Here is a 27,350-nt window from a genome sequence, read left to right as displayed (position 1 = left end):
TGAGCACTGTCATGATGATTCAGGAGGTGCTTGGGTTCCCTGGCTTGAATCTTGCATGTCAAGGGATGTGCTTTGGAGCATGAGGGGATTGTTTGGATACCTAGGAAGGTTTGGGTGCACCACAAAGCTCCTGGTGTTCTCCAGGAGGATGCTTCTGTGCTGTTACAAAAGGTTTGTGTCTTTGTGGTGGTTTTACTCGGGTGGGCGGCCGAGCTCCACCACAACTGCTCTCTCACTCCCCCTCCTCAAAGAGGAACGGGGAGAAAATATGATGAAGAGAGCTCAAGGGTTGAGAAAAGGATGAGGAGATTGCACAGTAATTATTGTGATGGGCAAAACAGACTCGGCATAGGGAGATAGTACTTATTACTAATAAGCTATAGAAGTGAGAAACAAAGGAAAGAAACCAAAAGCACCTTTCCCCAACCAGCCACTTCCACCTCATCCCCCTGAGTGGTGCAGGGGAATGGGGGAGCGGGGGTTATGGTCATTCTATAGCGCTTCTTCTCTGTCGCTCCTTCTCAATCACTCTCATCCCCTGTGCCGTGGGGTCCCTCCCACGGGATGCATTCCTTGCTGAACGGATCTGGCATGAGCTGCCCAGAGGCAGCAACTCTTCCAGAACTGCTCCAGATATGGGTCTGTACCATTGGGTCCATCCCTCAGGAGCAAACTGTTCCAACCTGGCTCCCCCACGGGCAGCAGCTCCTGCCAGGTCACCTGCTCCTGCGTGGGCTCCTCTCCACGGGCTACAGGTCCGGCCCGGAATCTGCTCCAGCAGGAGTCTTCCACAGGCTGCAGCCTCCCTCAGTGCAGGTCCACCTGCTCGACTGTGGTCTCCTCCACGAGCTGCAGTGTGGAACCCTGCTCCACCGTGGTGCTCCATGGGCTGCAGGGGGACAGCCTGCTTCACCATGGTCCTCACCACAGGCTGCAGGGGACTTCTGCTCCGGAGCCTGGAGCACCTCTACGCCTCCTTCTTTAGTGACTTTGGTGCCTGCAAGACTGTTCATCACTCCTCTCACTCTCCCAGCTGCTATGTGGCACAGCATTTTTTTTTCCATGCCTTAAACATGCTCTCACAGAGGTGCAAAACAACATCACTTATTGGCTCAGCTCTTGTCAGCAATAGGGTCCTTACCTAACATGGGGCAGCTTCTAGGTCCTTCTCACAGAAGCCACCCCTCTGGCCCCCTGCTACCAAAACCTTGCCATATAAACCCACTACACCCAGCACTTCCTATGTCCCAGGGAGCCTTTGGGACTCTCTTTGAGCACGTTCTAATGTGACGGCAACTCTGAAAGCAGATGTGAGTTTTAGGCATAGCTCTTTTAAGAGGGAAATAGAATAATGAACAAAAATGAAGAATGTTACTTCTAAGTGAACAAAATTACTCAGAATATTAGTGGAAACTAACAGCAACACAAGATTAAAGAATTGGCATGGCCTATCGTGAGTAACATTTTCAGTTGTTTTCAGAAGAAGAGAGGCAAGAATGTTGTTGGTTATGAAAAACACCTGGCCATCAGTTTCCATATGGCATTCTTGAGCTCCTGGCTCCTTATGCTGTAGATGAGGGGGTTCACTGCTGGAGGCACAACTGCATACAGGACTGCGAGCACCAGGTCCAGGGATGGGGAAGAGATGGATGGGGGCTTCAGTTGGGCAAACATGATAGTGCTCATAAAGAGGGAGACCACAGCCAGGTGAGGGAGGCATGTGGAAAAGGCTTTGTGCCGTCCCTGCTGCGAGGGAATCCTCAGCACAGCCCTGAAGATCTGCACATAGGACAGAGCAATGAAAACAAAACAACCCCCAAATAGAAAAGCAGTAACCACAAGAACTTGAACTTCCCTTAGGTAGGAGTCTGAGCAGGAGAGCTTGAGGATCTGGGGGATTTCACAGAAGAACTGGTTGAGGGTATTGCCATTGCAGAGAGGCAGTGAAAATGTATTGGCAGTGTGCAGCACAGCATGGAGAAAGCCACTGCCCCAGGCAGCTGCTGCCATGTTGGCACAGGCTCTGCTGCTCAGGAGGGTCCTGTAGTACAGGGGCTGACAGATGGCGATGTAACGGTCGTAAGCCATGACAGTGAGAAGAGATAATTCTGATGAAATCAAAAAGACTAGCAAAAAGACCTGTGCAGCACATCCTGGGTAGGAAATGACCCTGGCATCCCAGAGGAAATTGGCCATGGCTTTGGGGACAGAAGTGGAGATGGAGCCCAGATCGAGGAGGGCGAGGTTGAGGAGGAAGAAGTGCATGGGGGTGTGCAGGCGGTGGTCACAGGTTACAGCAGTGAGGATGAGTCCGTTGCCCAGGAGGGCAGCCAGGTAGATGCCCAGGAAGAGCGCGAAGTGTAGGAGCTGCAGCTTGCGTGTGTCTGCGAATGCCAGCAGGAGGAACTCGGTGATGGAGCTGTTGTTACACATTTATTGCCTCTGAGCAAGGTAGTCTGTCCAAAAGAAGAAGTGACATTGTAAAATGTAAGGACTTCTCTTACCAAAATACTTTGCACGTCTCATAGAACAGTCACACAGAACACATTCTTTTCCATTCCTTTCACAGGAAGAGCTTTCTGCAGCTGCTTGGCTTACCTCTGCCTGGTGCTCTGAGGGTGCCAAAAGAAGCAGGGGGCTGTGCTGTGGCCTCTGCAGCAGTCAGTCCTGGTGTAGACAGGTAAAAGGGAACCCTGAGTGATCTGAGAAGTTCACTGGGCAAGGACATGTCCCTGCCTGCAGGAGAGGAGAAGGTCAAATAACTCCTTAAGAAACAACAAAGGTGGTGTCTGTATGCTGAGGTGTGTGAGGTGCCTCAGAGCAGCAGCAATGCTCAAGGAGCCTTTGTCTCTACTACAGATGCTCCTACTCCATTACCATCCTTCTGCCTCAGCACATGGGCAGGAAAATGAAGCAGATTCTAAAAAGTGCACTGCCTTCAGGTAGCTCTTGCCGGGCAGTTCTGCAGTGCAGTGCCCTGGGGAGGTGTGGGGCTGTGAGCAGCCTGCCCCAGGCAGCAGGCTCTGGGCAGCAGCAGGACCCTGCCCTGTCCTGCCCTGCGGTACCAGGGGGGCTCCTTCCACCCACAGCTTCTCCCCGCAGCCCCTGGGAAGCTCCCCAGGCAGGCTGAGTGCTGAGCCTGGCAGGTGGCAGAGGCCCTGCCGCGGCACACAGCCTCTGGGGCACAGCAGGGACCCTGCTCTGTACCACAGCCCTGGCCACCCCTGCCTGCACCCCCGGCTGCACAGCCTGCAGCCGGCCCTAAGAGGAGGGAGCCCTCAGGCCCTGCACGCTGACCCTGCAGCACACGAGCCCTGCATGCCCTTCAACTCCAACACAGAGCGTCCTCCTGAGAGCTCCCATCAGCTGAGGGCTGGGCCAGCTCCAGGAGAGCCTGGCAGGGTGTGCAGTGGCATTGCCCTGCAGCCAGAGACTTACCATGGGGAGGTGGCTGGCAAGATTTCTCCCTCTGCCCGCTCTCCCCTGCCTTTCTATTCCAGGCTGCCCTGAACCTGTCTCCCCCTTCTCTCCTCTCCCCATGCCAGCTGCACGCAGTGCCCCCAGCAATGCTGTGCCTGGCAGAGGAGCTTTATCTGGGTGGCAGAAGCAGCTTCTCAAGTAGTCCAAGTCTGACGCAAACTCCAAAGCCTCTCGCAGTGCTAACGGTCCCACTGAGGGACATTACTGTCAAGGCCTCCCCATGGACTTGTTAGAGCAGAAAAGGGCAGGCAGTGATGACGGGGAGACCAGGGCCCAGGAAAGGTGGCCCTGATGCTGAGGAAACCTTGATGTGTCCCATGAAGTCCAACAGTCGGGCCCTGACCCCAGCCTCTGGGAAGGGAGATCCTGTCCCTCCAGCGCAGTTTAGGGCTCTTCCTGGGTCAGTGCACAGTGGGTAAGGGCAGTGCCAAGTACAAGGCTACAGGAGGACATCTCCCAGGCTCCTGGAGGGGGATGAGGAGGCATTGAGGCCCTACTGCTGTAAGGATGAGGTGTCTCCTCATAGGCATCACTGACGGAGACAAGAGCCAGAGCCCAGCAGACAAAGCTGTTGGCTCTGTCGGGGCTTTCATCTTGCAAAAGATCCTTGACAACAACCACCACACGCTGTCCTATGCTGTCACATGTCTGCACCTGTTTCCCTGCAGGACTTAGATACCCACCTTGCTTCCCCACCTTGCTCTCACCTTGCTCTGGGCACCTCCCTGCCTTGACTGATGTCTCTCCATCTGCCCTCAGTAATCCATGAAACACAAAGCCAGGGGCTGATCCAGACATCCCTAGAGAGGGAGGGAGAAGAGTGAGTGAACCTCTACAACAATTTCGTAGAGGTAAGAGGCTTCCTGCAATGTTGATGCTGCTTTAACACAGAATTAAAACTGTAAGGCTATTAGCCAATTTTAAAAAGTAACCAGTTTTAATGAAAACCCATTTTTGAAGAGTTTTAAAGAGTAATCCCTAAACCTAAATGCCACTCCAACGCCCCGACAAGAATCCCCTATTCTAATGCTTGAACTCAAATTATTCCATGAAGCAAAACTCAGCCCACTTTTTTTACCCTTTACCCTTGCCTTTACTCTTGTGTTCACCCTAATCCCTGCCTTCAATACTAGCATTAACATGCTCCATTAAACCTAGACTTCTAGGCAGATGTAAAACAAAAACCTATTCCACAAAGCTTGTCCATAACCTAACCACAGACCTGACACCCTAAACAGGACAGCCCATCTGCTAAATTTCTAATCCAGAAAAGTGAACCCTTGTCTCTAAGGGACTAGAGAAGTCAGCTCTACCTCAGGATCTCCTGCCGCAGCAGCAGGAATGTGTCTGTGGCAGGGACTGCGAGGTCACTTCTGTCTGTAGGTGGCAGGTCACCCTTGACATAGACCTGGGATCTGCACTTTTGGGCTGACATCTGGCAGTGGCCCTGCTAGGCCAGCAGAAGGCACCTGCTTGGCATGCTGACTGGGGGATCCCCTCTGCCTCCAGACCCAGGAGGACCCAGGCAGAAAGAAGGCCCGCATATGGGTCATCTTGTCCCTTCTGCTTGAGTCCATGACTGGAGAGCAGGAGGCTCATAGCTTGGCTGTGTCTTGCCAAGAAGCTGCAAGAGCAGCAGCCAGCCCATTCCTTTAAAAATGTTCATGAGGTGACTTCTGTCTTGTTGATTGCTGCACCCATGGGCTGAGGCCAACTGCATGAAGTTCAACATAGCCAAGTGCTGGGTTCTGCACTTGGGGCACAACAACTCCATGCAATGCTGTGGGAAGGGCGGCTGGACAGCTGCCCAGGGGAAAAGGACCTGGGGATATTGGTGGGTAGTCGGCCTAGTATGAGCCATCAGTGTGCTAAGTTGGCCAAGAATCATAGAATCATAGAATCATAGAATATCCTGAGTTGGAAGGGACCCTTAAGGATCATCAAGTCCAACTCTTGACACCGCACAGGTCTACCCAAAAGTTCAGACCATGTGACTAAGTGCACAGTCCAATCTCTTCTTAAATTCAGTCAGGCTTGGTGCAGTGACCACTTCCCTGGGGAGCCTGTTCCAGTGTGCAACCACTCTCTCTGTGAAGAACCCCCTCCTGATGTCCAGCCTAAACTTCCCCTGCCTCAGCTTAACTCCGTTCCCGCGGGTCCTGTCGCTGGTGTTAATAGAGAAAAGGTCTCCTGCCTCTCGACACCCCCTTACGAGGAAGTTGTAAGAAGGCCTGCCTTGTACCAAGGATACTGTGGTCAACAGATGTAGGGAAGTGACAGTCCTTCTGTACTTGGCCCTGGTGAGGCCACACCTCAAGGACTGCATTCAGCTCTGGGGCTACCTGTGTAAGAAGGACATGGATCTATTAGATCTGTGCCCCATCCTGTGATGCATTCAAGGCCAGGTTAGATGGGCTTTCATCAACCTGGTCTAGTGGAAGGTGTCCCTGCCCATGGGAGTTGAGTTGGAATTATGTGATCTGTAAGGTCTTTTCCTACCCGAACTATTCTGTGATTCTGTACATTTGAAACACAGCACCATACCAGCTACTAGGAAGAAAAAATAACTCTGTCTCAGACAAAACTAAGACAATATCCAGCACTTATTCCATACAATCTATGTCATGCTCAGCTCTGTCAATTTCTGATTAATCACCACCACCTTTCCTGTCTTTTGATATGAACACAAAAACGTCATGACCTTATTTGATTGGTGTCAATAATAATAGTAATAATAATAATTCCTTTTGCGTTCTATTAAATTGCCTTTATCTCAACCCATGAACTTTTACTTTTTTTTTTTTTTTCCTCTGAGTTCTCTCCTCCGTCCCATTGGATGAATAGATTTGTAGTGCTGAGCTGCCTGCAGGGTCAAACCACAGCAAGTCTTCTTGGTGCCTAGCATGGAGCACAGAGGTTGAGATGCCAGATCTGACCACAGCATTTTAAAAATAAATTGTTATAAGCATTAGATGAGTTTAACAGTTGCTGATCACAATATTGATCTTTTTGATCTGGGGTCTGTTGTGCTACTTTTCAGAACTGTGTTGTATAACACATAAGTAACTTCCATGTCATGCTGTTTATCAGTTCTGGGGGTTGGTTTAAGGTTACTGCCTTGCTGTATTGGATAACACTGACTTCTGATAGGATAAAATTATTGCCCCCTCAATACCTGAGGAACCATCTCTTCATCTCTTGGAAACTATGAAGAATTACAGTCTTTGCCTTTTCTCCTCAGGGATTAAATCTATGCAGGGTGGTGGGGGATGCTTTTCCCCACTTCTTCACTCTCCCTTTCTCCTCCACCTCATGCTTCTCCTCCGGGCTAATTACAACAGCTCTTCAAAGCTTTGAATATCTTTGGGATGGTCAAACCAGCATGTTCCTATTTTTAGGTCTCCTCAATGCCATTCAGGTTTTGTTTAAGTTTAAACAACAACTTAAACGTGCCATCCAGAGATCTGTCCAGAGGCAGGAAAGCTAGGAGTGGCAGGGAGAGTTCGAAGATCTGGGCAGCCACCTACAGCAGTGGACACGTCAATTGCTTTGGAATTTCACCTCTGAGCAAGTGCAATCTTAAACAAAACTATGAAATGCTTAAGCGTGTCATCACCCCGGCAATTCCAAACAGACACAAAACACTGCAATATGATGGTTGTTAAGTTATGCTTATGAAGCTACAGTCCACATCTCTCCCACCCCTGTGACTTTTCTCAAGAAGTTGGTGATGACTTCAGGCTGCTTCAAACACCACACCCCAGCAGATACCCTGCTGCTCTCAGGAGCTGTCAGCCCTGAGGCCTTGGGGACACCTCGAGGGAGCCCAAGGGCACAGAGAAAGTGATGCCATGGTCGGGTGCTGTGCTGCTGAGCTGGGCCGGGCTCCTGGGCCCAAGGGGAGCTCCTGGTAAGCGCTGCAGAGAGACAGCTGTGCCCAGGAGCAGCTTCTCTGCACAGTGCAGCAGGGCTGGGGGCTCTGACTGCAGGTGGCACACAGAGAGGACAGAAGGAGAGAGGGCTTGGAGGCACTGAGGAGCGCAACAACAGAGGGCAGCGTGTGGCAGGACACATCTGCAGGCTCTTGGCACCGTGAGGCTCTGGAAGCAGGGCACTGCAGGTGGGGTTGCCAGAGGGGTCTTCTACAGCTGGCACATCACATGGCTGATAGCATCTGTCAGGGTTGGTCTCTCTGTTTCTGCAGTGCTTTAGATAATGGCATTATGAGGGGCAATTCAGGAGGAAGATCGAGGCTTGGCTTATGTGAAGGGGAAGACTTTTTCTGCAGTCTGTGCTTGCAGACTGCTGCAGTGGACAGGAGGCAGGTTTCATTTTCAGGATTGTACAGGAGACTGAGACTCCTGGAGCATTGCATTGAGAAATCAGTAACTCGGTGATCAAATTTGTAAAGTACCTTCCCAAACATCATCTCATGGACTGCACCAGCATCATCATAATGTGGTCCTCTCAGGTTTTATCCTAGCTTATCTTTAGGAGCTACAAAAGCTCTGATACCCCCTGTCTTTGGGAAGTGTCTGCAGGCTAAAGCAGAGCAAACAGCATTTGCAATGATAAGGAGCTGCCTCCTCTGCAGGCAGAGCTGCAGCACAGGAGGGTCTGCTGAGTGTCCGTCTGTCCCTCCCTGGCCTTGCCTCCCCTGGCAGCAGCACGCTGGCATTCCTCCTGGCTTCTCCAGCTGGCCGTGCTGCTGCTGGTCTTGTTCGCAGGCTGGCTGGGGATGGGGGTTTCACATGCCCGTGGGGTGAGCCCTTGGTGTGCTTGGGGGAAGGGGAGTACGGGGACAGGGTGAGAGTTCTGGAGATCTGCACTTTGTGCCTGGATTCCTCTGCCCTCAGCAGTGTCGTGGTTTCTTAGGTACTGGAACAGGCACCACAGGAAAGTGGTCACAACACTGAGGCTGCCAGAATTTAAGAAATATTTGGGCAACCCCCTCAGATACATAGACCAATTTGGGGGTTTTCACGTACAGATTCAGGGGTGGGATTTGAATATCCTTGTGGGCCCCTTCCAAGCTGGGATATTCTATGACTCCATGTCTCTATGAACCTATGAGTCCAATAGTTCTGTAGCTCAGGAAATGCCAGCACAGGCCAAATGAGCTTAACCGTGGCTGTTGTCTCTAAATGAAACTCAGCACCAAAGGAACCATCCTCTTTTGTCTGAGGATCGACAGGTTTTCACTTGAAATGCCTTAGAAAACAGAGCAGGGTGAGCAGATCGGTACAAAATGCAAAAATAAATTCCCACAGCTCTGTTCTGCAGTTGGGTAAACTGGGAGCAACAATATTGAAAAGCTCTTTATAATCATAAATTATACTCTCTATTGAATCTGAGAGTACCCCATCTTCCTCTTTACCTCTGGTTGTGGGGCAGGACTGACTCCTTTCTTACTCAGATCAGGGTCACCTGCTCCCAGGGATACCCTAAGGCAGCATGAAGTAGACCACATGAAAGGGCCCTGCTAAAAGCCTGACTGAAAGAATTTTCAGGGCAGTTAAGCGAGAAATGGAAGAAGTTTATCTCAGGTATGTCTTCTTATTTATTAAAGATTTTTTCTTCCTTGAGCAGTAACCCATGGCCAGAACCACCAAATGCCCAACAGCAGCTCTGTGAGCGAGTTCCTCCTGCTGGCATTCGCAGACACGCGCGAGCTGCAGCTCCTGCACTTCGCGCTCTTCCTGGGCATCTACCTGGCTGCCCTCCTGGGCAACGGCCTCATCCTCAGCGCCGTAGCCTGCCACCACCGCCTCCACACCCCCATGTACTTCTTCCTCCTCAACCTCGCCCTCCTCGACCTGGGCTGCATCTCCACCACTCTGCCCAAAGCCATGGCCAATGCCCTCTGGGACACCAGGGCCATCTCCCATCAAGGATGTACTACACAGGTCTTTCTCTTTGTCTTGTTGATGTCATCGGAGTATTACCTTCTCACCATCATGGCGTACGACCGCTACGTTGCCATCTGCAAGCCCTTGCACTACGGGAGCCTCCTGGGCAGCAGAGCTTGTGCCCAGATGGCAGCAGCTGCCTGGGGCAGTGGCTTTCTCAATGCTGTCCTGCACACGGCCAGCACATTTTCCCTGCCCCTTTGCCAAGGCAATGTTTTGGACCAGTTCTTCTGTGAAATCCCCCACATCCTCAAGCTCTCCTGTTCAGATTCTTATCTCAGGGAAACTGGCATCCTTGTGTTTAGTGTTTCTTTATCATTTGCTTGTTTTGTTTTCATTGTGCTGTCCTATGTGCAGATCTTGAGGGCTGTGCTGAGAATGCCCTCTGAGCAGGGACGGCACAAAGCCTTTTCCACGTGCCTCCCTCACCTGGCCGTGGTCTTCCTCTTTCTTAGCACTTCCATGTTTGCCTACTTGAAGCCCGCTTCTATATCTTCCCCATCTCTGGACTTGGTGGTGTCACTTTTGTACTCAGTGGTACCTCCAGCAGTGAACCCCATCATCTACAGCATGAGGAACCAGGAGCTCAAAGTTGCAGTGAGAAAATTGTTTCTATATGTGCTTCTTAAGCATCAGTGTTGTTAACATTATTGTGATTTTTATCATACCATTTTTATACTTAGTATTATTATCATATTGTAATAATAATAATAATCCTCTAAACGCTACCATTCGATTTGAGAAAGTGACATGAGAGTTTTTCATACCATTTTTTGTTTTTATTATTTTCATAACTTCTGATATTGTTTTAATTTATTAAGTAATTTTTTTTTACTTTGACTACATCTTCCATTCAACCTATTGAACTAGGCTTCCTCTGTAGGTATAGACAATAAAGAAGACAGCATAAATTCAATGGTCTCAGTATCCCTCTCTTCCCATCTACTCTGGAGCAGCCCCAGCACGCAGGAGGGGCTCAGGGCCAAGAGCCCAGCAACCACATGCAGGAGCAGCCCCTCCCTGCCCACTGGGCTCTGCCTCTCTGCTGCCTTTGGGTCAGGGCTGCTGTTTCCCTGGAGCCATGGCCATGGCCAGCAGCAGGACGTGGCCTTTTCACTGCTGCTCTCTTTTGGCTTCCACATTGTGCTTCTTTTTTTTCTGGGTTAGACCTGATATCTCCTGTACCTTGGTGACAGTCCTGTTGTCTCTGCAGTGGCATCCCTGTGGCTGCAGGCAGCAGCAGGCACTGTGCAGCCCTGGGTCACAGCTGCCTCCCTGTTAGCACCACAGTAACAAATGGGGTTTTAGTTGGGGCTTCCTGGAATGAAGAACATAGACTTAAATTCCAAAGACAGTCTGTGAGGGACCAAGGGCTTGACCAAGAGCTTTATGGCAGCACCTGACAGCAACTGGTCTTGGACTCATCAGCATGAGACTGCACCCTCTGCAGTGGGGCTGCAGAGCTTGTGCCAGCCTGGAGAGGAATCTGGAGCTTCCAGGAGATGTCAGGGGAACTGCAGGGAGAACATGCAACGTTGAGTTGGTAGGGATTAGAACCTCATAAAATTAATGGCCATCCAAAGAAGAGTTTGGTAAAGAAAAAGGGGAATCTGAGGAGTCCATGGGGTAAGGACAGCTCTGCCATGCCAGGAGTTGTGGTGATGTGCCAGCAGCAGAGACCTCTAAGAGTGTAGAGTAATTGAGGATAACCTTCTTGAGGCCTCATGGACCAGGTCTGGTGCAGCACTCGCCTGCCCTTTGTGCCCTCAGAGACACCCCATGGTCCTGCCCAGCACTGCCCTGTGCTGCTGAGCCATCAGCACACATGGAAAGGGGCTCAGCAGCAGAGATCCCCATGGATGTAGGTCTCCTGCCCAGCCTGAGCAGCACAGGCAGGGGAGGAGACCCCCAGGGATCCCAGGGCACCACAGCCCCTGGCTCTCACAGCAGCACCGCCAGCTTGGGGGCTTGAGGGGAGCACGGGGAGGGAAGCAGCAATGGCTGGCCAGGCCAGCACGGACACACTGCCCTGGGCAAGGCTCTCTTGGAGCAGGGATGGCCCTTGGGAAGAGCAGGGCAGCATTGCTGGGCCTGCACTGATGGGGAAAGGGCAAAGGGAAAGCTCTTTGTGCAGGCCCCTGCTCGCGGCAGGCTGCTCTGTGGCTGGGCCAGGCCTCTTGTGCTGGCCTGGGGAGCGGAGCTGGCCCTGCGGGGCACAGGCACTGTGTGCTGGGGATCTGCCAGGCAAGAGAGCAGGGCTCCTGCAGCTTCACAGACCTCCATCTCCTGGCACAATGGACACCTCCTTGCTCCATGCATCCAGCAGATAAACACCTATCGGCCACCTGCTTTCTTCATGAAGAATTGGAGGCAGAATTGCAAAAGTAAATAAAACTCATAAATTGTGAGCCACAGAAGGCCCTGATGCTGTGCAAGAAATGTTCAAAATCAGCAACCACAACTGTGGGTGACTATCACTGGTCACATATCCAAAACACAGTACCACAAGGGGCTGCTTTGCAGAGAGAAACTCCATCCCAACCACAGCAGGTACAGGGCCCCTGATGGACAAGAAGACTCCCTCTGAACTCTGGAAGGAGCCAGGAAGGTGCTAATAAGCACCAGGACAATTGAGGAAGCCTAAAGGCACTTCTGAAAGGTCACTGAGTGCCACCTGAGAGGCAGTGCTGGGCAGTGGGGAGGGCCAGGAGAAAGACTTGTGAGAAGGCTATGAGAAACAAGGAAATCCGGGGCTTTAGCAGATCCTTAATGTCCTGCCTGAGTCCCCAGATGGAAAGCAGGGTATGTCTGTGGGTGGAGAAGTAGCCACATCTTGGGACTGGGGCAGGGCTGAAGGGCCCTGCGTGAAGCTGGGCTGATGGAGAAGTGTCCACCTTGCATGTGTGCCTCAGCCTGGGAGCAGGGACCTGCCCGCGGTGCAGGATGGCTGGGCTGTGCTCAGCCATGCCCCAGGAGATGACCTTGCTCTCTTCCTCCCCACCACTCCCCACACAGGACAGGCCCTCAGGAAACACCCCTGAGCCTGGAGATGCACCAACCTGCTGTGCTGAGGTGCCACTACTGCAGGGGCAGAGGGGAGGCTTGGAGAGACCTGTGGGGCCTGTGGGCAAGAGTGGTGTGGCCTGGGGAAGTGAGTGGCTGGGAAAAGTTACCCTGGAGCCATAGGAGCCATTCTGGAAAGAAAACTTGTAGGCAGGAACCGCACTTTTGTGATGGTGCAGAGCTGCTGGGCACATTGTGCAGGGTGCTCTGATGGACTTTTTTGTCCTTTTCCATCGTGTCTTAAGTGCCACTTTTCTCAGGAATAGAGTACCCAACAGTGCTGTGACAGATACTCTGAGATCATGAAAGCCACCACAAAGATGCCCCTAAGAATATGACTGATATAGGGAGGTCAGGAGAAGCCCTGGTCAGGAGAAATGTGAGATTTGGAGGAGGGAATAGGGATTATCCAGCAGAAACTAAAGATTTTGTAAAAGGTATGTTGGTTCAGGCTATGCAGAAGCTGCTGTAAACGTGACTTAAAACACTTATATGAGGCTATTCCCCAGCTTCAAAGAGCAAACTTAATTCCTAAATTTAAATGTTACTCCACACCCAAACAGGAATCAACTACTTTTATGCCCGACATCTAAGTGTGCACTGAAGCCAAAACTCAGTCCATAGCCTCTTTCCCTTACCCTTACTCTCTTGCTTACCTTGATCCCTACCCTTAACGCTAGATTTAAATGCTCTATTTAGGCCTAGAATTATTGGAAAAACTAAACAAACCCTAAATCACAAAGGTTGTCCGCACTTTAACCACAGACCTGATAAGCAAAGCAGAACACCAATCCCTCCCAATAAATCTTTCTTTAAATTCAAACCCAGAAAGGTGAGCCCTAGTCCCCTGACGCATGAGCACCTAACAGCTGATTCCCCTGTTCCTGTGCATTGACTTCTTCACCTTCAACCCCTCTCTTAACCTTTACCTTTAGGTACCATACTGGGTCTGGCCCTTAGTGCAGGCCAAGAACTGTGAGGTTACTCTGCAGTCACATGGCATGCAAAGATGGATGTGAGGGGTCATGGGTCTGATCAGCTTGTGGGCCACAAGGAGGAGATGGGTGGTATTGCCCCTAGGAGCTCAGCTCTGCCTCAGGATCTCCTGCCCCAGCATGAAGAATGTGACTGTGGCAGTGACTGTGAGGTCACTTCTGTCTCTGCACTTGATAGGGCAGCAGCAGGAACGTGTCACAGAAAGGGACTGGGAGGTCACTTGTGTCTGGAGGTGGCAGGTCACCCTTGACTTCTCCCTGGAAGCTGCACTTTTGGTCTGACATCTGGCAGTGGCCCTGCTAGGCCAGCAGAAGGCACCTGCTTGGCATGCTGACTGGGGGATCCCCTCTGCCTCCAGAGCCAGGAGGACCCAGACAGAAAGAAGGCCCCCAGATGGGTTGTCCTGTCCCTTCTGCTTGAGTCCATGACTGCACAGCAGCAGCAGGCACAAGGCTTGGCTGTGTCTAGCCAAGAAGCTGCAAGGCCAGCAGCAGGCCCGTGTCTTGGAAGATGCTGCTGAGGTGGCTTGTGTCTGATCACACCTGGGCTTTGTCTTTCAAGGAGTACCTGGTGAGAGTTGGCGAGACATGAGTGAAACAAAGCATGAGAGCAAGGTTGTGGACAGAGATGGGTGTCTGTAGACTTCCAGAAAATAGGGCAAAGTGTAGAAAAGCATAGGAAAGCCTGCAGAGGAGAAGGCAGAGGGTGCTGGTAAAAAGGGAAGGCCCCAACAGCCCTGAGGTTTTTGTCCCCTTGGCTAGAGCTTGTTGGGAGATATGGTATATTAATTCTGATGAGGCTTCATTGATTTATTTCAACTCTGAGCATCAGCTCAGAGGTGTCATACCACTGTTCTTCTCATGGCATCCCACTGCCCACTCCATCCCACAGATCCCAGGAAGAGCCTTGAGCCAGACATGGGGATGCAGGATCACCTCTCCCAGTGGCTGGCGTCAGGCCTTGGCTCTTCTGCTTCACTAAAATCAACCAAGAGTTTTCTCAGCACAGGACTTTGCCAGTCTGCAATCATGGCCTCTCAATTATCTACCCTAACACATCCCTGAGGAGGCTTTCTTAGTAACAGCCCTCAGTTGGGCCCATTCATACTCCAAGTCGCTTCAACTTTTCCTCCTGACTTTACTTGCTCAAGCGGTTACATCACTCTCCCCTATAGTACCTGAGCTCCATAGCATCAGTGCCAAAATACACCATGGACCTCATTAAAATGCAGAAACTCCTAACATTTCTTCCATAGTTTTATTAAGTCTTCACGGTTTGTGCAGCTAATTGTAGAGCTTGCGTGATGTACTTAAGGAAGAAGATTTCAAAAAGCAACTAATGAAAATATTTTCTGTTTATAAATCCTGAATTTTGCTACATTTCAGTTTTGAGCATCTTTCTTCTGCTGCTATTTTTCTATGGTGTCTTCTTTGGAAACCTTCATTGGGAGGAAAAGTAGAGTCTAGAGGTCTGACACTTCTGCTGCCAGCAGTAGTCTTTGTCCCTGTAACTGCAGCCCAGCCCAGCACATGAAACCCTTTCTAAGATAAGTCAGGAGTTACTAGGGAAAAAAATAAAATAAAATAAAATAAAATAAAATAAAATAAAATAAAATAAAATAAAATAAAATAAAATAAAATAAAATAAAATAAAATAAAATAAAATAAAATAAAATAAATTTGAAATGACCGTTGGGATCTGAGAAATTGTAAATGAATCTTAGTAGACAATTGGACATCCATAGTCTCTATTGGGTCTTCCATGGAAAACTGAGGAAGAAAATTAAAGGAAATATATCTTCTTTGGCTGTAGCTGTACCCATGAGCTTGGCCGCTATTGAGAAATTGTCCCCTTCCAGCCACAGAAACCTAAATTGAGTAAAGTGAAAAGACCTTCCTAGTCAATAGAGGAGGGCAAAGTCCTACTTCCTGTGCAGCAGATGCAGAAGGCAAAAAGAATTGCATTGTGCCTGACGCTACTCTGGGACATGTAACCCAGGTCAGGCAACTTTACCTTAGTGCTGACAAGTCCATCACTAAAGCACGCTCCCAAGATCTACATCTACACCTTGGCTCTCCAGTCGATGACCCAGCTCATGGACGGCAATCAGGGAGTCTCGGTTAGCCTGACGCTGCCTCAGGTCCTCCACCATGGTAGCCATTGGCACCTGCTGTTCTTCAGCCCTCAGCAAACCCTCAACAGAAGGATTCTGTGGAAGGCCAAGCAAGGTAGACAACTGTTTCATGTCCTTTGTCTCCAAGGCAGCTATGCCAAAGCCCCACTGGTGGTGCCCTCTTGGAACTTTGCAGTCCCCTTTCCTGATGCAGTCTATGCCAAGGATGCACATAGCCTCTGGGCCAGTCCCAGTGGGGTGTGATATATGGAGTAAAATTTTTGTCAAGAAGATGGTTGATATAAAGAAGGGGTCATGTGGGGGTGTGGCCATGGGTGTTGGCAAGCCCCATGGTTGATGATACCATCAGACTCCTAAGGATGAGGCCATCAGGAATGTAAAAGAGTTTAGAGGGAACATAGAAGGGTGAGGACCTGTAACCCCGGTCATGCAACTTTACCTCGGTAATGACAAGTCCATCACTAAACCACGCTACCAAGCTCTACATCGACATCATGTCAGATGTTCATGTGTGCAGGCAGACAGTTCAACCTTTGTGTGATTGTGCGCTCTCTGACAAGACAGCAGCATCAGGAGCTGCAGGAAAGTTTGGATAATACAGGAGTAACCAGCTGAATGGAATTGCAGCACAGAGTCACAGAAGGTTAGGCGATGGAAGGCTGCCAGGTTCCACTTCTTCTGTGCTTCCTTCTCATGCATGCTGTCAGTTTGTCTGGAGCATTGTGCTGAATGTTATGGGGCTGTACAGGGACGAATATAGAAGGGCCAAAGCCCAGATGGAGCTCAATCCATCCATTACTGTGAAAGACAGTGGATTTGAAAGTCAGGTTGTTTTGAAAGGAAAGAAACTCCTACCCAGACAAGAAAAGAGGAAGAAGGAGATGAGGCAGGCTATTCTGATGTTAGGCCATTGTGGGAACAGGAGGGCAATGAGGAAGGAATCCTAAGAGCATCAGTAACCACACGATCCCTATCCCAGGGTGAGCTATGAGATGTGTGAAAAGATTTCAGCCGTCATCCAGGGAGCACACTGTCACCTGGCTGCTCCAGTGCTGGGAGAACGGGGCCAGTAGCCTGGACTTAGAGGGCAGGGAAGCCAAGCAGCTGGGATCCCCCTGTAGAGAAGGGGTGACTGACAGAGGGATTGGAAAAGTAGCACATAGCTTCACCCTCTGGAGGTGACACTTGTCAAGCATCAAGGAAAGGTATCCCTTCCAGGAAGATCTTCTATGTCAACCAGGCAAGTGGACCACCACGGAGAGGGGTATCTGGTACCTGGGGGAAAGCACTGAGTCTGGCTGGGGTAGTTAACTTTCCTCGCAGTGGCCCAAACAGTCTTGTGCTTGGCACTTTTTTCTAGAACAGCCCTGATATCAGCCCACTGTTTGGTCTGTTGCTGAGCAATACTGGTACATCAAGTCTACCTCCAAATCCCCCAGAGCCAGTAGGGTGCAGATAGGCAAGAGGTGGGAAGGGGACATCACCAGGGCAGCTGACCTAAACCAACCACAGGGATATTTCATACCATATGAGGTCACACTCAGCAACAAAAGGTGGGAAAGGGGAGGGAGAGAGGGGGCCCTCATTATGAAGACATCTATCCTTCCGTACAGCCACTACGTGTATGCAGGCCCTGCTTCCCAAAACATTACTGAGCATCACTCAGTGATGGGAAGTAGAGAATAATTATTATTTTTTAATTAAATGACCCTTTTCTTACAGAATCACAGAAATGTTGAGGTTGGAATGGACCTGCAGACATCATCTAATCCAACACCCCTGCTCAAACAGGGCAGCCTGTTCCAGTGTGAGAAACCTCTCTGGGTGAGAAAACCTCTCTGGGCAGCCTATTCCAGTGCTCTGTCACGCAAACAGTGAAGTTCTTCCTCATTTGGTGATGAAACCTCTTGTGGTTAAATTTGTACCCATTACCCCTTGTCCTATCACTGGCCACCACTAAGAAGAGTTTGGCACCATTCTCTTTACATTGTCCCCTCAGGTATTTGTAGAGGTTGATAAGATCCCTTCTCAATCTCCTCTTCTCTGGGCTAAACAGGCCCAGCGTGCTTAGTCTTTCCTCAGAGGACAGATGCTCAAATCCCTTAATCACCTTCCTGGCTCTATGCTGGACCCTCTCTAGACATTCTATGCCCCTCCTGTACTGGGGAGCCCCGAACTGCACACACGATTCCAGGTGTGGCCTCACCAGATCTGCGTAAAAGGGGAGGATCACCTCTCTCAACCTGCTGTCCACACTCCTCTTGATTCAGTCTAGGATCCCATTGGATGGGATTGAGATGCTCCAATCCCTTAATCACCTTCCTTTGGCCCTTCTAATTTAGACCTGCACATCCCCATAACATTCAGCACAATGCTCCAGACAAACTGACAGCATGCATGAGAAGGAAGCACAGAAGAGGTAGAACCTGACAGCCTTCCATCCCCTACCCTTCTGTGACTTTGTGCTGCAATTCCATTCAAATGGTTACTCCTGTATTATCCAAACTTCCCTGCGAGTCCTGATGCTGCTGTCTTGTCAGAGATAGCACAGTCACAGGAAGGTTGAACTGTCTGACTGCAGACATGAATGGCTGACAGAATGGAGCATCAGTGTGGGAGAACCTTGAGAAAATACAGGATTTTGCCTACAGAAACCTCTTGGCATTTACAAGGAGAAGAGTTTAGTCCTGCACCGGAGAAAGAGTAACCCCACACATCATGGCAGGCTGGGACCCTGCTGAGTGAGCAGTGTCCAGTAGGAGGAGGGCCTGGGCACCACAAGGGATGCCACACGAGCAGTGGTGCCTGCTCACGAGGAACCAGGCCAGCTTCCTACAGAGTTGCCTTATGAGGAGCATGGTCACCAAGAAGATCTGAGTTATCAGACTCAGCTGAGATCTATGAGACCACCAACAGAAGTGACTGCAGCAAGCAGGGAAAGAGGTGCAGCTATGAGAGTCCTTAGGAAAGGATGCCGTGGAAAGGATTAAGGGCTGTGACAAGACTGAGAGTCCCAAGCAGGACCCAGGTCTTTGTGCCCATGGCTAGGTTGTTGTCTCTGCCACCGAGGCCTGTGAGGAGACAGCTTATTATTAAAGCAACAGGGCCTCATTGCCTCCTCGCCCCCAACCATGAAGCAGGCAGGGGTTGTACCATTCTCCTGCGCTTGGCCATGCACATCCCCATCTCCTACTGCCCCACAAAGAGCCCTGAGCAACCAGTCAAGGGAAAGGATATCCCTTCCTAAGTGCTTGAGGTCAAGGTCTGGCCCTTGTGCTTGTGACACACATCCAGTTTGTCTACACCTCAGTGTCACCTTCACACAGCCTTTGTCTCCTTGTCCTCACTGCCTCCAGTGTTCTGCTCTAACGAGCTCCAAGGGAAGCTGTGTCAGTGCTGGCCCTCAGGGGGACACTGCAGGAAACTTGCCTCTGACTTGCACTTCTGGAGAGATGTCTTCAATTGTCTCCGAGTGCCTGAGGTTCGTGGGCTCATCAGCAAAGCCCCCAGAGGGGTGATTGCAGTGCCTTGGGCTGGTGCTGTGCTGCTGAGCTGGGCCGGGCTCGTGGGACAGAGAGAGCTCGTGGCAAGAGGGCCCTGGTGCAGAGAGACAGCTGTGCCCAGGAGCAGCTCCTCTGCACAGTGCAGCAGGGCTGGGGGCTCTGACCGCAGCTGGCACACAGAGAGGACAGAAGGAGAGAGGGCTTGGAGGCACTGAGGAGCGCAACAACAGAGGGCAGCGTGTGGCAGGACACATCTGCAGGCTCTTTGCACCGTGAGGCTCTGGCAGCAGGCCAATGCAGGTGGGGTTGCCAGAGGAGTCTTCTACAGCTGGCACATCCAATGGCTGATAGCATCTGGCAGGGTCGTTGTCTCTATTTCTAGAAAAAGGAGTAGAAAATGCTGTATAGAATAACATCTATGATTGCATATTTCAAGAGGAAGACCAAGAGAGGGGCTACCTGAAAGGCAAGACTTTTTGTGTAGCCTGTACTTGCAGATTCCTGCAGTGGAGGGGAGGCAGGTTTCATGGTAATGGATTGTCAGTATTGTGGGGGAGACTGAGACTCCAAGAGAATTGCAGTGAGAGATCAGTTTGTCAGCAATGAAGTTTATAAAGTTCCTCCCCACACCTCAGAACAGAAACTGCACCAACATCATTTTGTGTTCCCCTGAGGTTTTATCCTAGCTGATCTTTTAGAGCTGCAAGCCCCCTGATGCCCAGTGCTGGGAGACATCCCTGTCTTTGGGAGGTCTCTGCCAGCTTGAAGTGAGCACAGATCATTTGCAATGAGCAGGAGCTGCCTCCTCTGCAGGCAGAGCTGCAGCACAGGAGGGTCTGCTGAGTGTCCGTCTGTCCCTCCCTGGCCTTGCCTCCCCTGGCACCAGCACGCTGGCATTCCTCCTGGCTTCTCCAGCTGGCCGGGCTGCTGCTGGTCTTGTTCCCAGGCTGGCTGGGGATAGGGGTTTCACATGCCCATGGAGTGAGCCTTCGGTGTGCTTGGGGGAAGGGGAGTATAGGGACAAGGTGAGGCGTCTGGAGATGGGCACTTTGAGCCTGGATGTCTCTGCTCTCAGCAGTGTTCAGGTTCTTCTCAGGTCTACCTGAGTACAACTTTCCTGCAGCTTTCATGGGGCAGCTGAGACCAGCACTGATGGACAGATTGTCTGTCCTCACTAAAGGACACTCTGCACTATAGGGACTGCCCCTTTTTCTCTTAGGATGCGCAAAGTTTCCCTTCAAGTGCAGGAGAAATGCTCAGGATTTCTGATTTAGAAAAACTCAGCAGGTGTGGTAGGTTAGCAACACCAAAAAATCTGACCATTACAATAAAAATTAAAGTAATCTGTATATATATATATGCTCTGAAGTTGGGTGACCCGGGAGCAAAAGTGGGGCAAGGTTCTTTGATATCAGCAGTGAAGTGAGTGTGAGATTACCCCATGTTCCGCCTTTCCTCTGGCTATTGGGCATAACTGACTCTTCCATTGCCCACAAAGGAGTCCCCTGCTCCCAGGGATACCCTCAGGCAGCATCAGGAGGAACTCAAGAAAGGGACCTGCCAAATGTCTTACTGGAAGTGGACAACTTTTATGGTGATATTAGATGAGAAATGGGATTAATTTTTCTCTGATAAATCTGTTGTATGTTATTACTGTTCTTCCTCTTCTATGTGCAGGAACACATCCCCAAAAAAACAGATGTCCAACAGAAGCACCATCACTGAGTTCCTCCTGTTGCCATTCGCAGACACGCGCAAGCTGCAGCTCCTGCACTTCGCGCTCTTCCTGGGCATCTACCTGGCTGCCCTCCCGGGCAACGGCCTCACCCTCAGCGCCGTAGCCTGCCACCACCGCCTCCACACCCCCATGTACTTCTTCCTCCTCAACCTCGCCCTCCTCAACCTGGGCTGCATCTCTACCACTCTGCCCAAAGCCATGGCCAATGCCCTCTGGGACAACAGGGCCATCCCTTATCAAGGGTGTGCTGCACAGGTCTTCTTTTTTGTCTTATTGTTTGGAGCAGAATATTACGTTCTCACGTCATGTCGTACGACCGCTATGTGGCCATCTGGAAGCCCCTGCACTACGGGAGCCTCCTGGGCAGCAGAGCTTGTGCCCAGATGGCAGCAGCTGCCTGGGGCAGTGGCTTTCTCAATGCTGTCCTGCACACGGCCAACACATTTTCCCTGCCCCTCTGCCAAGGCAATGCTGTGGACTAGTTCTTCTGTGAAATCCCCCAGAACCTCAAGCTCTCCTGCTCAGAGTCCTGGCTGAGGGAGATTGTGCTTCTTGTAGTTACTCTCTGTTTAGCCTTTACATGTTTTGTTTTCATTTCATTTTCTTATGTGCAAATCTTGAGGACAGTGCTGAGAATGCTCTTTCATCAGGGTCGTAATAAAGCCTTTTCTATGTGCCTCCCTCACCTGGCCATGGTCTCCCTGTTTGTCAGCACTGTCCTGTTTGCCTACCTGAAGCCTCCCTCCATCTCCTCCCCATCCCAGGACCTTGTGGTGGCAGTTCTGTACTCGGTGGTGCCTCCAGCCGTGAACCCTCTCATTTACAGCATAAGGAACCAGGAGCTCAAGGAAGCCTTGTGGAAATTCATTGGACACATGCTTCTTTGGCATCAATAATGTGCCTATAAAAATAACAGGAAAGAGAGGTTATCTGAAAAAACTCTTCATACAATAGCTTGTAATTCTTCTATTTTTTTTAATAATTTCTTAAACTTGTCATTTTGACTGAATTCTACTCGTGTCATCCTACCTATTAATTATGTTATTATCTGTCACCCAATCATCTAATATACCTACAGTACTAGGCCCTCCGTTTGGATAAAGAGAATAAAGAAACTATGAATTTTGGTGGTGTCAACTGCTCCCTCTCTGCATCTCCTCTGGAGCTGGGGGAGCAGCCCCAGCACACAGGAGGGGCTCATGGCCAAGAGCCCAGCAACCACATGCAGGAGCAGCCCCTCACTGCCCGCTGGGCTCTGCCTCTCTGCTGCCTTCAGGTCAGGGCTGCTGCTTCCCTGGAGCCATGGCCATGGTCAGCAGCAGGACGTGGCCTTTTCACTGCTGCTCTCTTTTGGCTTCCAAATTGTGCTTCTTTTCTTTCTGGGTAAACCCTGATATCTCGTGTACCTTCGTGACAGTCTTGTTGTCTCTGCAGTGACATCCCTGTCCCTGCAGGCAGCAGCAGGCACTGTGCAGCCCTGGGTCACAGCTGGCCTCCCTGCTTGCACCACAATAACAAGAGGGTCTTCCTCAGTGCAAACCCAGAAGTCTGGACACCTCTTCCAAATGTGCTATCAGGAATGGAGCCAAGGGTTTGCTCCCTGCTCTTCTGTTTCCTGGTGTTCTTCATGGAGTGAAGGACACAGGATGAAAGTCCCAGGGTGGTTTGTGCAGAAACAAGGGCAGGACTAAGTACTCGTGTGCATGGGCTGCTCAGACTGCTCAGGCTGGGTCAGCTGTCACTGCAGGTTCTCCTCCCAGACTCTTGCCCACCTGCAGCCAACTGACTTCTGGGACAGAGTGAGAAGCAGAGAAGGCCTTGATGCTGTGAAAGCACTGCTTAGGAACAGCGATCAGAAACACGGGTGACCAACACTGCTCTGGTCACATATCAAAAACACAGAATCACAGAATCACAGAATCTCTAGGTTGGAAGAGACCTCAAGATCATCGAGTCCAACCTCTAACCTAACACTAACAGTCCCCACTAAACCATATCCCTAAGCTCTACATCTAAACGTCTTTTGAAGACTTCCAGGGATGGTGACTCCACCACCTCCCTGGGCAGCCCGTTCCAGTGCCTAACAACCCTTTCAGTAAAGAAGTTCTTCCTAACATCTAACCTAAAACTCCCCTGGCGCAACTTTAGCCCATTTCCCCTCGTCCTATCACCAGGCACATGGGAGAACAGGCCAACCCCCACCTCACTAAAGCCTCCTTTAAGGTACCTGTAGAGAGCGATAAGGTCGCCCCTGAGCCTCCTCTTCTCCAGGCTGAACAAGCCCAGCTCCTTCAGCCGCTCCTCATAGGACTTGTTCTCCAGGCCACTCACCAGCTTCGTCGCCCTTCTCTGGACCCGCTCAAGCACCTTGATGTCCTTCTTGTAGCGAGGGGCCCAAAACTGAACACAGTACTCGAGGTGCGGCCTCACCAGAGCCGAGTCCAGGGGGACAATCACCTCCCTAGCCCTGCTGGTCACACTGTTTTTGATACAAGCCAGGATGCCGTTGGCCTTCTTGGCCACCTGAGCACACTGCTGGCTCATATTCAGCCGACTGTCCACCATCACTCCCAGGTCCTTCTCTGACTGGCAGCTCTCCAACCACTCCTCTCCCAGCCTGTAGCTCTGCTTGGGGTTATTGCGCCCCAGGTGCAGGACCCGGCACTTGGCCTTGTTGAACTTCATGCAGTTGACCTCAGCCCATCGGTGCAGCCTATCCAGATCCTCCTGCAGAGCCTTCCTACCCTCGAGCAGATCGACACACGCACCTAACTTGGTGTCATCTGCGAACTTACTGAGGGTGCACTCAATGCCATCGTCCAGATCATTGATGAAGATGTTAAAGAGGACCGAAGATGTTAAACAGCACCACACGGCCTGATCTGCAGAGAGAAATGCCGTCCCAGACAGTCTTTGTCCCCACAATGGATGAGAAGCTCTGTAAGGAGCCAGGAAGGTGCTAATAAGCACCAGGACAATTGAGGAAGTCCAAAGGCCTTTCTGAAGGGTCACTGAGTGCCACCTGAGAGGCAGTGCTGGGCACTGGGGAGGGTCAGGTGAAAGACTTGTGAGAAGGCTGTGAGAAACAAGGAAATCCGGGGCTTTTGCAGATCCTTGAAGTCCTGCCTGACTCCCCAAATGGAAAGCAATCTATGTCTGTGGGTTGATGAGAAGGAAGTGGTGAGTCCCAGGTGGGGGGCAGGGCTGAAGGGCCCTGCATGAAGCTGGGCTGATGGAGAAGTGTCCACCTTGCATGTGTGCCTCAGCCTGGGAGCAGGGGCCTGCCCACAGTGCGGAATGGCTGGGCTGTGCTCAGCCATGCCCCAGGAGATGACCTTGCTCTCTTCCTCCCCACCAATCCCCACATGGGGCAGGCCCTCAGGAAACACCCCTGAGCCTGGAGATGCACCAACCTGCTGCGCTGAGGTACCACTACTGCAGGGGAAGAGGGGAGGTTTGGAGAGACATGTGGGGCCTGTGGGCAAGAGTGGTGTGGCCTGGGGAAGTGAGTGCCTGGGAAAAGATACCCTGGAGCCATAGGAGCCATTCTGGAAAGAAAACTTGTAGGCAGGAACCGCATTTTTGTGATGGTGCTGAGCTGCTTGGCACATTGTGCAGGGTGCTCTGATGGGCTTTTGTGTCCTTTTCCATTGTGTCTTAAGTGCCACTTTTCTCAGAAATAGAGTAGCCAACAGAGGTGTGATGGATACTCTGAGATCATGAAAGCCATCAGAAAGCTGATGCCAATGAGATGACCAATATGGGGGCGTCAGGAGAAGGCTGGACAAGAGAGATGTGAGATTTGGGGGAGGGAACAGGGGCTATGCCAGCAGAAATTAAGGATTTTGTAGAGGTAAGACAGTTCAGGTTCTGCTGATACTGCTGTAGTAGTGACTTAGTTATATGAGGCTATTCCCCGGCTTCAACCTATAAACTTATTTCCTAAACCTAAATGCTACTCAACACCCTGACAGGAATCAACTACTCTAATGACTGACCTCAACGTATCCCTAGAAGACAAAACTCAGCCCATAGTCACTTCCCCTAGCTTTTACTCGCTTAATCACTCTGAGAAGGGCCGGAGGGCAGACCCAGGAAACTACAGGTCTGTCAGTTTGACCTCAGTAGCGGCAGTTAGCACGACAGTTAGCGCAGGCAGGGCGAGCAGGAAGGGCGGAGAGCAACTGCCTGCCCACACGAACACCTCTTATCGACAGCCGTTAGCTAGGTGATAACGGTCTCCACCAGGCACGGTGGGCTCTCCAGGAAGTCGGTATACACCCAGACCGACTACCCGTCAAAGAATGCAGCGGTTCAGGTCACCGGATGCAGGGAGTGTCAGAGCCTGCTGCTGCCATCGGCGGGAGGCAGAGACACTGTGTGCGTGAGGTGCGAGCAGGTGGATGACCTGATCCGACCTACTCAGACGGAGAGCTCGGGGAAACACGCAGCCGTCCAGGTCCTGGGCTGCGGAGTGTGTCCCAGCCTTCTGTCGGTCTCCGACAGCAGTGGTGGGTATGCCTGTGGGAGGTGTGCCCAGGTTGAAGAACTGCTCAGCCAGGTAGCGGTGCTCCGGGAGGAGGTGAACAGGCTCAGGAGCATCAGGGAATCAGAGATGGAAATTGACTGGTGGAGGTGCACTCTACCCTCTCTGAGGCAGGCTCACGAGACTGCCACAGCACAGGCGTCTCCTGTTATGCAGAAGACGGAGGTTCCCTCCTCCTGCCAGGCAGCGGGAGGAGACCTAGATCAAGGGGGGGAATGGAGGCAGGTGCCTATTCGGGGTGGTAGGCGAGCCCTCTCTCTGCCCACCTCACCTTCTTATCTACCCTTAAACAATCGATATGAAGGACTACAACAAGACAATCTGAATGACAAAGTAGATAAAAACCCGTCCCAGTTGGAGGGGGTGCCTAAGACAAAGCGACCTACACATCGCATTGCCACATCATCCTTCAAAAAAGAAAGAAGGGCTATTGTTATGGGGGGCTCCCATAGGGACAGAGGGACCGATATGCCGACCGGACACAACCCGCAGAGAAGTCTGTTGTCTCCCTGGGGCTCGGGTGAGAGACTTTGCCAAGAAAGTCAAGCGCCTGGTATGGCCCACTGACTACTACCCGCTACTGGTCTTTCAGGCTGGTAGCGATGAAGTAGCAACAAGAAGTCCAAACGCAATCAAAAGAGACTTTAGGGATTTGGGGCAACTACTTAGAGGATCAGGCGTGCAGGTTGTGTTTGCCTCTGTCCTTCCAATAGGGGGGATCGAAGCTGAAAGGTGTGCTGTTCACATAAACTCGTGGCTTTGAGACTGGTGTGACCGGCAGAACTTTGGGTTCTTTGATCACGGGAGGGTCTATGCTACACCGGGCCTGATGGCACCGGATGGGAAGGGCCTCTCTCGGAGAGGGGTAAGGATCTTTGGTCAGGAGTTGGCAGGGCTGATAGATAGGGCTTTAAACTAGAGTCGAAGGGGGAAGGGGCTAAAACCAGGCACGCCGGTGAAGACTTAAGGGATGGTACGCTAGAATCAGAGGGGCTGTGTGCCAGTGAGGTCCTTCAGTTAGATCCACAAGGTGCTGAGTGTAAGGAGACGCACCTGAAATGCTTCTACACAAACACATGCAGTATGAGGAATAAAATGGATGAGCTAGAAGTCCTGGCCCAGTCCCGCAACTACGACATCATCGGCATAAGCGAAACCTGGTAGGATGAGTCCTGTGACTGGGGTGTTGCGATAGATGGTTACAGGCTCTTCAGGAGGGACAGGCAGGGTAGGCGAGGTGGTGGGGTGGCGATGTATGTGAAGCAGGGGCTGGACTGTGTGGAACTTCAGGTCGGTGATGGCAAAGTTGAGAGCCTCTGGGTAAGGATCAAGGGACGAACGAATAAAGGGGATGTCGTTGTGGGAGTCTATTACAGACCGCCTGGCCAGGACGATAGCGCCGATAAATTCTTCTTTACAGAACTAAGAGAGGCCTCGAGATTAACTGCCCTTGTCCTTATGGGGGACTTCAACTTGCCAGACGTTAACTGGGAGTGCCACACGGCTGACACGAGCAAGTCCAGGAGGTTCATGAAGCACCTAGATGATAACTTCTTGGTGCAGGTGCTAACGGAGCCAACTAGGAAAGGTGCCCTCCTAGACCTGTTGCTAGAAAACAGAGAGGGTCTGGTGGGAGATGTGGTGATTGGTGGCCGCCTCGGTCATAGCGACCATGAAGTGGTTGAGTTCAAAATTTACGGTGACAGAAGGAAAAGTGCCACCAAAACCTCATCCCTAGATATGGGGAAGGCGGACTTCAGGCTGCTCAGGGAACTAGTCAGCAAGGTCCCCTGGGAAACTTCTCTTGAAGGCCTTGATGTCCACCAGTGCTGGTCACTCTTTAAGCGATGCCTCCTAGAAGCACAATATCAGGCAATTCCTAAATATCGCAAGTCAGGCAGGCGGGGCAGGAGGCCGGAGTGGCTGACCAGGAACATTCTTATGGAGATTAGGCGGAAACAGAGAGTGTTTCGCTACTGGA

At 51.2% G+C, this 27,350-nt stretch overlaps 1 protein-coding gene across 1 annotated transcript; it reads left to right on the top strand.

The window, feature by feature from the left end:
- The first annotated feature begins 9,092 nt into the window (after positions 1 to 9,092).
- Positions 9,093 to 10,034, top strand: LOC140000004 (olfactory receptor 14C36-like). The gene has a single exon (XM_072029689.1). It carries the CDS (start codon positions 9,093 to 9,095, stop codon positions 10,032 to 10,034), a length of 942 nt encoding a protein of 313 aa, XP_071885790.1.
- Positions 10,035 to 27,350: the final 17,316 nt, after the last annotated feature.

The sequence above is a fragment of the Anas platyrhynchos genome, chromosome 31, assembly GCF_047663525.1.
Source record: "Anas platyrhynchos isolate ZD024472 breed Pekin duck chromosome 31, IASCAAS_PekinDuck_T2T, whole genome shotgun sequence".
Classification (NCBI taxonomy): Eukaryota; Metazoa; Chordata; class Aves; order Anseriformes; family Anatidae; genus Anas; species Anas platyrhynchos.
Note: the sequence above shows the minus strand (reverse complement) of the source record. Positions and strands in the feature narration are given on the sequence as shown.

Bases quoted from the DNA above. Each gene is read 5' to 3' on its own strand.
- LOC140000004 (XM_072029689.1), top strand. From the start codon at position 9,093: ATGCCCAACAGCAGCTCTGTGAGCGAGTTCCTCCTGCTGGCATTCGCA.